At 43.8% G+C, this 15878-nt stretch overlaps 1 protein-coding gene across 2 annotated transcripts in view; it reads left to right on the top strand.

The window, feature by feature from the left end:
• Positions 1 to 15388, top strand: part of ogfrl1 (opioid growth factor receptor-like 1) — a 63702-nt gene extending 48314 nt beyond the window's left edge. For both annotated transcript variants that reach the window (XM_041187735.1, XM_041187736.1), the window contains exons 6-7: positions 6809 to 6957; positions 11344 to 15388. In XM_041187735.1, the coding sequence (XP_041043669.1) occupies positions 6809 to 6957; positions 11344 to 11959 (765 nt within the window). In that variant the 3' untranslated portion in view covers positions 11960 to 15388. The remainder of the gene's footprint in view (positions 1 to 6808; positions 6958 to 11343) is intronic.
• Positions 15389 to 15878: the final 490 nt, after the last annotated feature.

Raw genomic sequence — 15878 nt, forward strand, 5'->3', positions numbered from 1 at the left:
TATTTGCTAGAGTGGTTGGGGAGGGTTTAAACTAAAATGGCAGGGGGATGGGAATCTATGAAAGGAGTCAGAGGAGGGGGAATCAAGGGCAAGAACAGAAGACAGAAAGGGGAACAAGAAAAGTGATAGGCAGAGAAATCAAGGGCAAGAATCAAACAGGGCCTCAGTGAAAAATAGTGGGAATGGGACAAGTAATGTTAAAAAGACAAGCCTTAAGGCTTTGTGCCTTAATACGAGGAGCATTCGCAATAAAGTGCATATAAACCAATGGATATAAACAGGTATGATAAAGTCGGGATTAGGGAGACATGGCTGCAGGGTAACCAGGGATGGGAACTGAACATCCAGGGTTATTCAGAATTTTGGATGGACAGACAAAATCAAAAAGATGGTGGAGTTGCATTGCTGGTTAAAGAGGAAATTAACATAATAGTGAGGAAAGATATTAGCTCCGACGATGTGGAATCTGTATGGGGAGAACTGAGAAACACTAAGGGGCAAAAAACGTTAATGTTATATCGACCCCCAAACTGTAGTGGTGATGTTGGGAATGACATTAAACAGGAAATTAGAGACGCATGCAATAAAGGAACATCTGTAATTATGGGTGACTTTAATCTGCATATAAATTGGGCAAATCAAATTAGTAACAATACCGTAGAAGAGGCATTCCTGGAGTGTATACGGGATGGTTTTCTGGACCAAGACGTTGAGGAACCAACTAGAGAACCAATGAGACTGGGTATTGTGTAATGAGAAAGGAATAATTGGCAATCTAGTTGTTCAAGGCCCCTTGGGGATGAGCGACCATAATATGATATAATTCTTCATCAAGATGGAGAGTGACGTGGTTGATTCTGAGACAAGGGTCCTGAATCTTAATAAAGGAAACTATGATGGTAAGAGGTGCGAGTTGGCTATGATGGATTGGGAAACGTTACTTAAAGGAATGATAGTGGATAGGCAATGGCAAACATTCAAAGAGCACATGGGTAAACTGCAACAATTGTTTATTCCTGTCTGGCGCAAATGTAAAATAGTAAAGCTAGTCAAACCATGGCTTACAAGGGAAATTAGAGATAGTATTAGATCCAAGGAAGAGGCATACAAATTGGTTAAAAAAAACAACAGACCTGAGGATTGAGAGCAGTTTAGAATTCAGCAAAGGAGGACCAGGGGATTGATTAAGAAGGGGAAAATAGTGTACGAGAGTAAGCCTGTGGAGAACATAAAAACTGACTAAGAGTTTCTATAGGTATGTGAAGAGAGAAAGATTGGTGAAGACAAATGTAGGTCCCTTATAGTCAGAAACAAGGGAATTTATAATGGGGAACAAAGAAATGGCTGACCAACGAAATACATGCTTTGGTTCTGTCTTCACAAAAGAGGGCACAAATAACATACGAGAAATGTTGGGGAACACAGGGTTTAGAAGGGAGGAACTGAAAGAAATCCATATTAGTAGGGAAATGGTGTTGGGGAAATTGATGGGATTGAAGGCCAATAAATCTGTAGGGCCTGATAATCTACATCCTAGAGTACTTAAGGAAGTGGATGCATTGGTGGTCATCTTCCGAGATTCTCTAGGTTCTGGAACAGTTCCTACAGATTAGAGGGTAGCTAATGTAACACCACTATTTCAAAAGGGAGGTAGAGAAAATACAGGGTACTATAGACCAGTCAGCCCGACGTCGGTAGTGGGGAAAATTCTAGAGTCCATTATAAAAGATTTAATAGCTGAGCACTTGGAAAACAGTGGCAGAATCAGGCAGAGTTAGCATGGATTTATGAAAAGGAAATCATGCTTGGCAAATCTACTGGATTTTTTCGAGGATGTAACTAGTAGAGTTGATGAGGGGAGCCAGTGGATGTGGTTTATTTGGACTTTCAGAAGGCTTTCGGCAAAGTCCCACATAAGAGATTAGCATGTCAAATTAAAGCGAATGAGATTGGGGGTAGTGCCTTGAGATGGATAGAAACTGGTTGGCAGACAGGAAACAAAGAGTAGGATTAAACGGGCCTTTTTCTGAATGACAGGCAGTGACTAGTGTGGTACTGCAGGGATCGGTGCTGGGACCCCAGTTATTCACAATATATATTAATGATTTAGATGAGGAAATTAAATGTGATATCTCCAAATTTGCAGATGACACAAAGCTGGATGGAAGGGTGAACTATGAGGAGGATGCAGAGATGCTTCAGTGTGATTTGGATAAGCTGAGTGAGTGGGCAAATGCATGGCAGATGCAGTATAATGTGGATAAATGTGAGGTTTTTCACTTTGATGGCAAAAAAAGGAAGGCAGATTATTATCTGAATGGCTATAAATTGAGAGAGGGACCTGTACAACAAGACCTGGGTGTCATCATACACCAGTCGCTGAAGGTAAGCATGCAGGTGCAGCAGGGGGTAAAGGGTTGACCTTCATAGCCAGAAGATTCAAGTACAGGAGCAGGGGTGTCTTGCTGCAGTTATACAGGACCTTGGTGAGACCACACCTGGAATATTGTGTGCAGTTTTGGTCTCCTTATCTGAGGAAGGATGTTCTTGCAATAGAGGGAGTGCAGTGAAGGTTTACCAGACTGATTCCTGGGTTGGCGGGACTGACATATGAGGAGAGATTGAGTTGATTAGGATTATATTCGCTGGAGTTCAGAAGAATGAGGGGGATCTCATAGAAACCTATAAAATTCTAACAGGACTAGGCAGGCTAGATGCAGGAAGGATGTTTATGGTGGGGGAGTCCAGAACCAGGGGTCACAGTGTGAGGATATGGGGTCGACCGTTTAGGACTGAGATGAGGAGAAATTTCTTCACCCAGGGAGTGGTGAGCCTGTGGAATTACCACAGAAAGTAGTTGAGGCCAAAACATTGTTTTCAAGAAGGAGTTAGATATAGCTCTTGGGGCAAAAGGGATATGGGGAGAAAGCAGGAGCAAGCTATTGATTTGGATGATCAGCCGTGATCATGATGAGTGGCAGAGCAGGCTTGAATGGCCGAATGGCCTACTCCTGCTCCTATTTTCTATGTTTCTATGTAGAACAATGGCTCTTTAGTAATCCCTTGGAAACGTCTCGTCTCCATCCATCTGTAAGCCAATCGTTCATCACCATAGTCTGCTTCCTGTCTCTTCGCCAAATTTGTATCCATGCTACCACTGTCCCCTTAATCCCATTGACTTTAATTTTGTGAACAATCTTATTATATGGTACTTGCTGGGGAGGCGATGGTGCAGTGGCATTGTGGCTGGACTAGTAATCCAGAGACCCAGGGTAATGCTCTGGGGACCTGGGTTTGAATCCCGCCATGGCAGATTGTGGAATTTGAACTTAATAAAAAGAAAGCCATTGTCAAGTGTTGTAAAAACCCATCTGGTTCTCTAATGTTCTTTAGTGAAGGAAATCTGTGTAGCCTACATGTGACTCTAGACCCACAATGGGCTGACTCTTAAATGCCCTCTGAAATGGCCTAGCAAGCCACTCAATTGTAACAAACCACTAAAACGTCTCCAAGGAATGAAACCGGAAAGACCACCAGGCATTGACCTGGGCACCGGAAACGACAATGGCAATCCCAGCCCTGTCGACCCTGCAAAGTCCTCCTTACTAACATACTAATTTTGGCCAGTGCCAAAATTGGGAGAGCTGTCTCACAGACGAGTCAAGCAACTGCCTGACATAGTCATACTCACGAAATCATACCTTACAGATAATGTCCCAGTCACCACCATCACCATCCCTGGGTAATTCCTGTCTCACCGGCAGGACAGACGCAGCAGAGATGGCAGCACAGTGGTATACAGTCGGGAGGGAATTGCCCTGGGAGTCCTCAACATCACTTCCAGACCCCCTGAAGCCTCATGGCATCAGGTCAAACATAGGCAAGGAAACCTCCTGTTGATTACCACACACTGCCCTCCCTCAGCTGATGAATCAGTGCTCCTTCATGTCGAACACCAGTTGGAGGAAGCACCGAGGGTGGCAAGGATGCGGAATGTACTCTGGGTGAGGAACTTCAGTGTCCACCGCCAAGAGTGACTCGGTAGCACCAGTACTGACCGAGCTGGCTGAGTCTTAAATAACATAGCTGCTAGACTGGGTCCGTGGCAGGTGGTGAGGGAACCAGCAAGAGGGAAACACTTACTTGACCCCATTCTCACCAACCTGCCTGCTGCAGCTGCATCTGTCCATGACAGTATTGGTAGGAGTGACCACTGCACAGTTGTTGTAGAGATAAAGTCCTGTCTTCACATTGAGGATACCCTCCATCGTGTTGTGTGGCACTACCACTGTGATAAATGGGATAGATTTTGAACAGATCTAGCAACTCAAAACTTAGCATCCATGAGGCGCTGTGGACTATCAGCAACAGCAGAATTGCACTCGAACACAATCTGTACCCTCATGGTCTGGCATATTCCCCACTCTACCTTCAAGCCAGAGGATCAACCCTAGTTCAATGAAGGGTGCAGGAGGGCATGCCGGGAGCAGTGCCAGGCGTACCTAAAAATGAGGTGAACCAAAACACAGGGCTACTTACGTGCCAAACAGCATAAGCAGCAAGTGATAGACAAAGCTAAGCGATCCCACAGCCAACAGATCAGATGTAAGCTCTGCTGTCCTGCCACATCCAGTCGTGAATGGTGGTGGACAATTAAACAGCTCCTTGGAGGAGGAGGCTTCACAAACGCTCCCATCCTCAATGATGAAGGAGCCCAGCACATCAGTGCAAAAGATAAGGCTGAATCATTGCTACAATCTCCAGCCAGAAGTGCCGAGTGGATGATCCATCTCAGCCTCCTCCGGAGGTCTCCAGCATCACAGATGCCAGTCTCCAGCCAATTCAATTCACTGCACGTGATATCAAGAAATGGCTGAAGGCACTGGATACTGCAATGGCAATTGGCCCTGACAATATCCCAGCAATAGTACTGAAGACTTGTGCTCCAGAACCTGCCACGCCCCTTGCCAAGCTGTTCCAGTACAACTACAACACTGGCATCTACCTGGTTATGTGGAAAATTGCCCAGGTATGTCCTGTACACAAAAAGCAGGACAAATCCAACCCGGCCAATTACTGTCCCATCAGTCTACTCTCCATCATCAGTAAAGTAATGGAAGGGATCATCAACAGTGCTATCAAGCAGCACTTCCTTAGCAATAACCTGCTCACTGATGCCCAGTTTGGGTTCTGCCAGGGCCACTCAGTTCCTGACCTCATTATAGCCTTGCTTCAGACATGGGCAAAAGAGTTGAACTCCTGAAGTGAGGTGAGAGTGACTGCTGCATCAAGGCAGCATTTGACTGAATGTGGCAACAAGGAGCACTAGCTAAAATGAAATTGATGGGAATCAAGGGTAAAACTCTCCGATGGTTGGAGTCATACCTAGCATAAAGGAAAATGGTTGTGATTGTTGGAGTTCATCATCCCAGCTCGAGGACATCGCTGCAGGAGTTTCTCAGAATAGTGCCCTTGGCCCAACCATCTTCAGCTGCTTCATTAATGACCATCATAAGATCAGAAGTGGGGATGTTCGCTGATGATTGCACAATGTTCAGCACCATTTGCGACTCCTCAGATACTGAAGCAGTTCATGTCGATATGCAACAAGACCTGGACAATATCCAGGCTTGGGCTGACAAATGGCAAGTAACATTCACGCCACACAAATGTCAGGCAATGACCATACCCAACAAGAGAGAATCCAACCATTGCCTCTTGATGTTAAATGGCATGCTCATCACTGAATCCCCACTATCAACATGCTGGGGGTTACCATTGACCGGAAACAGAACTGTAGCCATATAAATACTATGGCTACAAGGGCAGGGCATGGGATAGCAATCATTTGACGAGTAACTCACCTCCCGACTCCCTAAAGCCTGTCCACCATCTGCAAGGCACAATTCAGGAGTGGATGGAGAACTGCCCATTTACTGGATGAGTGCAGTTCTAACAACACTCAAGAAGCTCGACACCGTCCAGGACAAAGCAGCCCGCTTGATTGGCACCACATCCACAAACATACACTCACTCCACCACTGATGCACAGTAGCAGCAGTGTGTACCATCTACAAGATGCACTGCAGGAATTCACCAAGGCTCCTTTGACAGCACCTTCCAAACCCATGACCACTATCACCCAGAAGGACAAGGGCAGCAGATGGATGGAAATACCATCAGCTGGAAGTCCCCCTCCAAGTCACTCACCATCCTGACTTGGAAATATATTGCTGTTTTTTCACTGTCGCTGGGTGAAAATCCTGGAACTCCCTCCCTAACAGAACTCTGGGTGTACCTACACCACATGGACTTCAGTGGTTCAAGAAGGCAGCTCACCTCCACCTTCTCAAGGGCAATTAGGTATGGGCAATAAATGCTGGCCCAGCCAACGGAGCCCACATCCCATTAATGAATAAAAAAATTGTCAAACTCCTTTTATAAATACATATTTATACTTTAACTGTACTACCTTCATCAACCCTCTCTGTTGCTTCATCAAAGAATTTGATTAAGTTAGTCAAACACTATTTACATTTAACCAACCCATGCTGACTTCCATTTACTTGGCTTAGCTTGACAGTTTATCACTCTCCCATTTTTTGTAAATGGATGCAACATTTCCTGTTCTCTGATACCACTCCCATGTCCGAGGAAGGTTGGAGTAATGTTCAGGTTGGGTGGCAGGGACTTGTTCGTGAGAGGATTGAAGCGAGGGTTCACTGACATAAATGTGTTGAAACTTGTTTCTAATTTAGAAGCAAATAGCAAAAGTTTTCACACATTTTTATTGTATCTTTTTTAATAGGAATTTCTTAAAACTAAAAAAGCAAAGAATAACTATCTCCAGGTTTATGAAATTATGCTGGACTTTTTTGGAATGAAACTCGAGGACAAGAACACTGGGAGAGTGGCCCGAGCTTCGAACTGGGAAGAACGATTTCAACACTTGAATGAGTAAGTATGTGAGGGCTTTAATGACCCCTCTGTGGAGGCTGCACAAACCCCATTGAATGTCACATAGATATCTAGCAGAAATTATAGATGTAATAGGATGTAATCAGTGAAAAGGCAGGGAAAGGAGGTTGGGGAAGGGGAAAATAAATAAAAGAGGATATCTGTAATTGGGTAGAAGATCAGAATGATTAAATAACAAAAAGAATGATGGTAAAGAAAGAAGATGCTAACTCTTCGATTGGCAAGCTGGAACATAGGGCCATATGCACAGGATTGTCAGATGACTTGCAAGTGGTCATTTACACACAAAAGGCAGCTGTGATTAACATGTAACTTGATAGGCTGAACATGGATATAACTTCCTCACAAGAGGCCAGGCTCACTGAGAGTGGATCACTGAAAGGAAAACATGACACTTTTATCTGGCAGGGGAAGAAGTTCAGAGGAATCACATGAGCAGGGTGTAGGCCTCACTGTAAGGAACTCACTACTCCCTTGTCAGAACATGTTTATTTACTGGGGAATTTCAACATGAGCGGGCGCAGACCATGAGACACGGTCCACCTGTCTTGGACATCATGTTCTCGGACAGAGACTTGTTGAGCTTTGTTGATCTCACGAGCTTTGTGTAACTAACACCTTTCAGAACAAGCCATGCCACAAGGCATCCTGGGAACATCCAAGATCAGGGCATTGGCACCAGTTGGATCTGATCATCACCAGACATGACTCTGAACAGTATTCTCAACACACCTACCAAAGCGCTGACTGTGACACAGATCACTCTTTGGTGTACACTAGGGTTAGGATGCAACCCTTGATGTTTTTTAATTTAAAGCAGAAATGCTTTCTTCAATGTCAGCCATACTGCCAACCCAAGATGAAAACCAACAGTTCCTTGACTCAATGGAACAGGCACACAGAGTGCAGAAGTGAAATGAAACATACTTTGAGACACCACCTACAACACCACACTCTTCAACAAATGGGAAGGAAGAGCAGGAAAATGCCGACTGGTTCGAAGCTAACATGAGTGATGGAACCTGTCACTGAAGCCAAGGGGTCGACTCCCATTAATTACAAGAGAGACCTGAGTGAGAGGACTCTGAATGCACTAAGAGCTGTTCAAAGTCCAGCAAAATGCTATAGTCTACTGCTTACAACTCTGCCAGAATATCCAGATGTCCTTCGACGCTGGGACTGCTAGGGGTATGTATGAAGGGATCAAAAAGCAAACTAGTCCATCAGCAAAGAAAATGGCTCCAATGAAAACAAAGGCAGCATTAAAGTAAAATGCTGCAAATGCTGGAAAAACTCAGCAGGTTTGGCAGCATCTGTGGATAGAGAAACAGAGTTAACATTTCGAATCCATATGACTCTCCAGAGCGAAAGAGAAGTAGAAATGTGATGGATTTTATACTGTTTAAGAGGGGCTGGAGCATTTCTTGTTCCAATCCTACTCAGGCCCCCTCCCACAACTACTTTTTTTACATCGATGACTGTATCACTGCCATTTCATGCTCTCATCTGGACCTGGAGAAACTTATCTATTTTTTTTTATGCTTCCAATTTCCACCCCTCCTATCACTTTCTTTCCCTTCCTTAACCTTTCTGTCTCCATTTCTGGTGATAGACTGTCCACCAGTATTTATTACAAGCCCACCAACTCCCACAGCTACCTTGACTACAGCTCCTCACACCCCACTTCCTGTAAGGACTCCGTCCCATTCTCTTAGTTCCTTTGCCCTCTGTCGCATCTGTTCCAATGATGCCACTTTCCAAAACGGTGCCTCTGACATGTCTTCCTTCTTCCTGAACCAAGGCTTCCCACCTACTGTGGTTGACAGGGCCCTCAATCGTGTCTGACCCATTTCCCACACTTCTGCCCTCACTTCTTCCCCTCCCTCCCTGAACCATGATCGGGTCCCCCTTGTCCTCACTTTTCACCCCACCAGCCTCTGCATTCAAAGGATCATCCTCCACCAACTCCAGCATGATGCAGCATCAAACAAATCTTGCCCCCATCACCCCACCATCCCCCCCCCACCGGTCAGCATTCCATTGGGACCATTACCTCCAGGACACCCTGGTCCACTCCTCCATCACTCCCAACATCTTATCCCCTTCCCACGGCACCTTCCTGTGCAATCGCAGAAGGTGCAATACCTGCCCCTTTACCTCCTCCTCCTCACTGTCCAAGGGCCCAAACAGTCCTTTCTGGTGAAGCTCCTTCAATTTGTTCCACTGTATTCATTGTTCCCAATGTGGTCTCCTCTACATTGGAGAGACCAAACGCAGACTGGGTGACTGCTTTGCAGAACAGCTTTGGTCTGTCCGCAAGCATGACTCAGACCTCCCTGTCACTTGCCATTTCAACACACCACCCTGCTCTCATGCCCACATGTCTGTCCTTGGCCTGCTGCAATGTTCCAGTGAAGCTCAACGCAAACTGGAGGAACAGCACCTCATCTTCTGATTAGGCACTCTACAGCCTTCCAGACTTAACACTGAGCTCAACAACTTTAGACAATGAACTCTCTCCTCCATCTTTATCCTTTTCGTAATGCAATTGCTTTTTAATTTTACTTTTTCTTTTCTTTTTCTTATTTAGTTATTTTTATTTCTTTTTTTAAAATCCTTTTACCCCCAACCCTCCTCCCCACCCCCGAACCACTGCAGGGCCACCTGTCACTGGTTTCTATGTTGTGCTTTCATAGAGCGCTGACCCTTGTTCTGCTATTAACACATTCTGCTATCTTATCTTTATGCTACTATCAGCACCATCTTTACTCTTTAACACTCCCTTTATCTTGTGCCCATGACATCTTTGTCAATCTCTGTTTAGCTCCCACCTATCCCTGGCCTTCTATCTTTCTCCACCTGCTCCATCCCCTCTTAAACGGTATAAAATCCATCACATTTCTACTTCTCTTTAACTCAGAAGAGTCATACAGACTCAAAACATTAACTCTGTTTCTCTCTCCACAGATGCTGCCAGACCTGCTGAGTTTTTCCAGCATTTTTTGTTTTAATTTTTAAGTAAATGCATTTAAAATTTCAGCAGCTGCCATGTTCGAATTCAAACCCGTGTCTCATTAGTCCAGGTCTCTGGATTACTAATTCAGTGACACTACCAGTCTGCCACCATACCCATGCCATCTGGGAGGAGATGGACCAATAAACAATGAGAACAGTGGATTCTGCGATGTAGACAGGTGGGAGAGGCTGATGGCTGTACCTCGTGGAGTAGCGTTCAATACAAAATGGGGATTGAAAGAGCAAGCTATTTCTGTGCTGCACGTTTGCCTTTTATTCAATGAATGAGTCAACAATGCAAAGCTTGATGGGGAACTACAGTGGATTGTTGGCAAACACTTGAGCTTGGAATATGTTTCTTAAACCAAAACTATCATGCACCAGAACTTTCAAAAATTTTCTTTTAGAACTGCATGGAATTTACAGAAATTGGCCATTTATCCTAAGTGGTCTGGACTGGTGTTTATGTCTCACATCAACCTGCATCCATCCATAAAGGACTAGATAATTTATTGCATATTGTGGAGAACACTAGCATATGGATTCTTTTGCTACCCAGAGATGTGAATGTTTGTGGCAGTCAAGTGTGACTACAATCTCTGTGGAGGGTGAGAGGGAAAGTGCAGAGAGCTGGACAGAGTGAAAGTTTGAGACGGGTGCACTGAGTCAGGGAAGACTTGCAGAAAGAGAGGGAGTAAAGAGTCCGAGTTAAATAGACATTGACACCACAAAAGAAAGTGTCTGAGACACAAAGAATGGAAACCAAGGGGATATGGAGAATAAAAATTGGAGAGTGGACGTCAGTAAAGCTATGTAAGCTCAGCCTGCAAAGAGAGAACTTTACAATTTTCATAGCCTAAGGGTGTCTCGAAGCACTTTTGAAATGTAGTCACCACGTGAATGTTGGCAAATGTGATCGTCAACTTGGCAATGTCCCCAAAAAGAAGTAAACAATGAGATAAGTAACCAAATACTCTTTGTTGAATGTTGGAAGTTGGCCAGGACACTGAGTGGATTTGTCTACTCTTCTTCAAACTTGTCCTATGGGTATTTTTCTTCCCTTCTTAAAAGTCAGCCTGGGTAGAATAGTTTTATGTCTCATTGACAAGGCAGTGGCTCTGACAAAGCAGCACTCCCACAGCACTGCATACCAGTTTTAGCTGTGATTATTGGTTCAAGTCTCTGGAGTGGGGCTTGGGTCAGCACCTTGAGCCCAGAGGTGAGGGGAATGTTACCACTGAGCCAGCATTTGTTTGGAAGACAATGCTGATTCACTAATACACTGATTACAGTTTTCATGCAGTTGGGTATGTGATGCTTATTAATTTACATCTTGTCCTTTTTTTTAAGGTCTCAGCACAATTATCTAAGAATCACCCGCATTTTAAAAAGTCTAGGAGAGTTTAAGTTTGAGAGCTTCCAGATTCACCTGGTGCGCTTGCTGCTGCATGAGGCTTTAGTTGAGGAGACTCTGCCCAACATGTTGCACAGTGCTTTGGAATACTTTGTTTACACAATTAAATCCAGGAAGGAGAGAAGGAGGCTCCTGCGCTTTGCCAGGCTCCATTATAAGCCAGCAGAAAACTTTGTCTGGGGGCCTCTGAGGAAGGAAGCACCAGGAGGTAGAACCCTCATTGCCAAGTCATCCTCTCTATCGGAGAAGCGGCCATTTGTTCAAGAGAAAAGCAGACGCAACACCATGAGTGATGGCTCAAGAAGCAGTGTGGCAACTGCAGTTGGAAGAGAGTCAGCCTCCTGTTCTGAGACCGGGCGTGGGACAGGCAAACAGCAGAAAGATCAAAATAGCAGTGACACAGCAGAAGATAATGCAAAGAATAAAAGAAGCATCAAAGGGAAGAGTGACAATCAGGTGGCAAAGCCTTTGACAGAATCCGAGGACACTGGCAATTCCCAGAGCCTGGCTGAGAATATAGAGGACACTGATCCAATAGAGACAGAGAATTAAGTGTTGTACAAGGACCATTTACTTTAAAACAATTGTGATCAAGTCCATAGTCCAACCAAGCCTCGGCACTGGTGGGTCAATGCAGATCTTGAGGAAGAGCTCTCTGACTGACCTTTTACTCGGATGCTCTTTGCTCCTCCATGTTGTGCCCAAGAACGGGCTAATGATTGTATTTTTTATGCATTAAAGAGGTTGAATGTTTACATGACTTGAGACCAAGTTGGACAGTTTGCCTGTGTGGACACTGAGTACAACAAAGCGTGTATCGGGCATTCCTTGAACTTTACAAACTGCTCTCTTCCTGTTTTGAGACAAAGTATAATGAGGCATATTTGAGTGAAAATAAGGTGCAAACCATGAGGTTTAATAATGATTAATGTGACCTTTATGTGAAAGGCATTTATGTGAAAGTTCACCTTTGGCAGGACATTGATGTAAATGCTTAATGCTGTTATAGACCCAGCTCATATAATCTGATCGTTTTATCAGTTTATTATGCTTGATGTGAATTAATCAGCTTGACATTTCATGGAGATAGGAGGTTTGATAGTGATTTATATGGGGTTGTTGGTAGTGATTTATACAGGGTTGCCAACTCTGCATGTATTCCTGGAGATTTTATCACTTGACCCCACACTTTTCGACTACACCCCAGCTGGCCAGGCTCCCTTTGTTCCCCCATGCCCAAATATTTTTATAATTAAGTGTTCATGGCAAATTTTTAAAAAAGCTCTGGTTCTTCCCTCAGGCAGCAGTGTTTTAGAGATTAATGTTTAATTCAGAGAGGCTCCAGACCATTCCTGGAGGGTTGGCAACCTGAAATTTATACAACTTAAGATGTGTAGGCCAAACACTTAGATATTTGCCTTTCAGGCGCGATTACCTGTAAATCACATCAATGTACTTAGCCTGTCACATGTCCGTGCCGACATAGTGGTTTCAGTGTAAGGTAAACCTGCGGGTGACAGAGTCTGCTAGCTGTTTGGGTTTCCAGGTTATGGATTTCTGATCACAATAATCTTTTTTTTTGGTGCCTGGTTCTCTCGGAATGGAAGACAAATTAATCTGATTAATCTAGTAAAGTTATGATTCAAAATGTTAACTATATGGTGCATTCAACACAGCTTTTGTGGATCAGTGAGAGCATGGAATTGTTCCCCTTACAGCAGAATAGATTAAGGAGAGATTTGATAGAGGTGTTCACAATCAGAAGTCACTGGTCTTTCTAGCTGTGTAACTGACCTCAATTACATTTGGCTTTAATTAAAGCTGGAATGGACTATTAGAGGGTTGGCAGCATTGGCTCAAAGTTACACCAGAAAACCAATGCCTAAATTCTCATTTTAATTTTTCAGTTTACATTGGATTTTAAGAAGAATACATTGCTCAAATTACAAAAATAACAAGTAGTGAATGAATGACAATTTATATAAATTTTAAAGGATGTGACTGTTGGTCTTTTAAACCCTGTAACAATTTGAATCTGTTTTGAGTAATTTTGTGGGGACTAAGTGAGTGCTAGTGCCAAGTTACATGTCAGTATTAGGTGACCTTTTAGTATATCGGGTATATGTGAACTGGTCTGATTAATATATACAAGCAATTTAGTTTACACATTGTTAGCTCTTTCTGCTGTTTGCAGTTTAATTGTTTTATTGTGGGGGTTATAATGGTGGAGTTTGAATATGTCCTTAAATTTGGGGCAGGCACTGACTTTCTTCAGTGAGAAGTGATTGAGGATTATATCACCTCTGTCCAAAAGAAAGAAATACTTGCATTTATCTAGCGCCTTTCACAATCTTGGGGCTTCACAGCCAATGAAATAATTTTGAAGGGTGTCATTGCTGTAATGTAGGGAACACAGCAACCAATTTGCACATAGCAAGCTCCTACCAACAGCAATGTTATAACAACCAAATCATTATTTCAATGACATCGGTTGAAGGTTAAATATTGGACTAGACAGCTTGGAGGGCTCTAGAAATTCTCAGGTCTGACAGTACCTGTGTAGAAGGAAACAGTTTTTCAGGCTGATGACTAGAACTATCTCTGTTGGCCAGAAACATTGGTCCAGATCTTCTGGTCACCGGATGGTCTGACCACAGCAGTACCCCAAAAGAAATGCTGGGATTTTCCTCGGAAGTCCCCATGCAAGGACTCGACAGGAATTACCCAGAAGTTTCAACTTCCGATGGTCAATTCCCCTGTATCTGGAATCCTGGAGACTTCGGATGGTTCCAATTTATTTACTGGAATAGTTACCCAGGAAAAGTTAGAAGCCCTAACTCTGGGGTAACTATACTACTGACTCCCTGACTACCCCTCCACCCTTCAGTACCTCCCCACTCCCAACTCCCACCCAAATAAACCCCCCACCTCTGACTACCCCCACCCCTGACTACACCCCTAACCCCCACCACTTGACCCATTCTAACTCCTCACCCACTTAACTACCACCTTACCCCCCTCAGCCACCTGCCACCCTACTGCCTCATGCACTTACCTTCTCTCCTAGCTTGTCAAAGTGGCTGGGACATTTAAACTTACCGGAGTATGGCAGCTGGACTGTGAAAAGAGTGTGTGGCTTGGCTTCCCCCTGACACTCCTATGTTATGAGGGATGGACTCTGAGAGCAGGTAAGCTCCACATTTCTTGGCAGCTCCAGCTCAGAAGTCCAGGAGGGAAATGTGGAGCTCCCAGTGTAGGGTAAATAAGTAGGAGCAGAATGGCAATCCGACGGTGATTGCCACTCCACAGAAGATTCAGCCCACTAACTCTGTTTCTCTCTCTCTGCACAGATGCTTCCAGAGCTACTGAGTATTTCCAACATTTTTTTGTTTCTGTTTCAATTTCCAGCATCCATAATACTTTACTCTTGTACTGGGTTTACCTACTCTGCTCTTCAAAAAGTGCCATTTATGTACGCCCAAGAGGGCAGTCGAGGACTGGGGCCTTGCTTTAACATCGCAATGGAAAAACAGCACCTCTAACAGTGTAGCACTGCCTCTGTACTACACTAGAGTGTCAGCCTAGATTATATACTCAAGGCTGTGGAGTGAGATTCCGACCAGTGATCTTCTGTATCGGAGGGGTGAGTGTTAATCACTGAACCATGGCTGCCTGAAGACGCTGATGAAGGGGGCTGTGGAGGTACTTTCCAGAAGGAACTGCTTAGGGATTTACCAGCCTGTCTAACATCTGCAACCTTGTTAATTATTAACTTTGAATTCAGTGCAAATAGTTTGTTAATACTAAGACTGTACCATGTGTGTGCTAACAGAAGCAGCCAGCAACTGGATTTGTAAAGCTGAAAGAATTTATAGTTTTGATTCATTAAGTGTGTAACATTGTAATCCCAGAATTTAACACAAATATTGTAAATTTGTCACATCATATTGCTTGTTATTTTGAAAATAAAATTCTCTTAAATAAAGGCATCATGTCCTCCCGAGTATTGATTTATTCTGCGGGAAAGTCTTTGCAGTATTCTCGTGATTGAAATAGCTCAGTTTGGATTTAAATCTCGGGATATCAAGAATACAAATCAACCTGCAAACATACTCCCATTCCCTCATAGATATTTTTTTTAAAAGCAATAAAGCCATTTAAAAAGGATTTGGAATTTGCAGCAGCTGTAGCAATGAGAGAGATTCAGGCATTTGGTGAGAAATGGCAGTAGAATTATCTCTGTTGTCTATTCTGATTTCTCACATGATGTGACTTGCAGCTATTCCAAAAATAGGAATCAGGTGTCTAGTTCATGGGGTGTTTTAGACCTAAATAAAACTTTCTCTGCTTGTTAGTCATAATGGAGATTTAGCTTTCAGTTTCTGGAAATGACACAGAGTGGTTGATCTGTGTTGTTTGGGCCCTGATCTTTCCTTTGTGAACTTTAAAGTTTGCTGGGAAAAGTAATTAG

Source organism: Carcharodon carcharias, chromosome 5 (genome assembly GCF_017639515.1).
Source record: "Carcharodon carcharias isolate sCarCar2 chromosome 5, sCarCar2.pri, whole genome shotgun sequence".
Classification (NCBI taxonomy): domain Eukaryota; kingdom Metazoa; phylum Chordata; class Chondrichthyes; order Lamniformes; family Lamnidae; genus Carcharodon; species Carcharodon carcharias.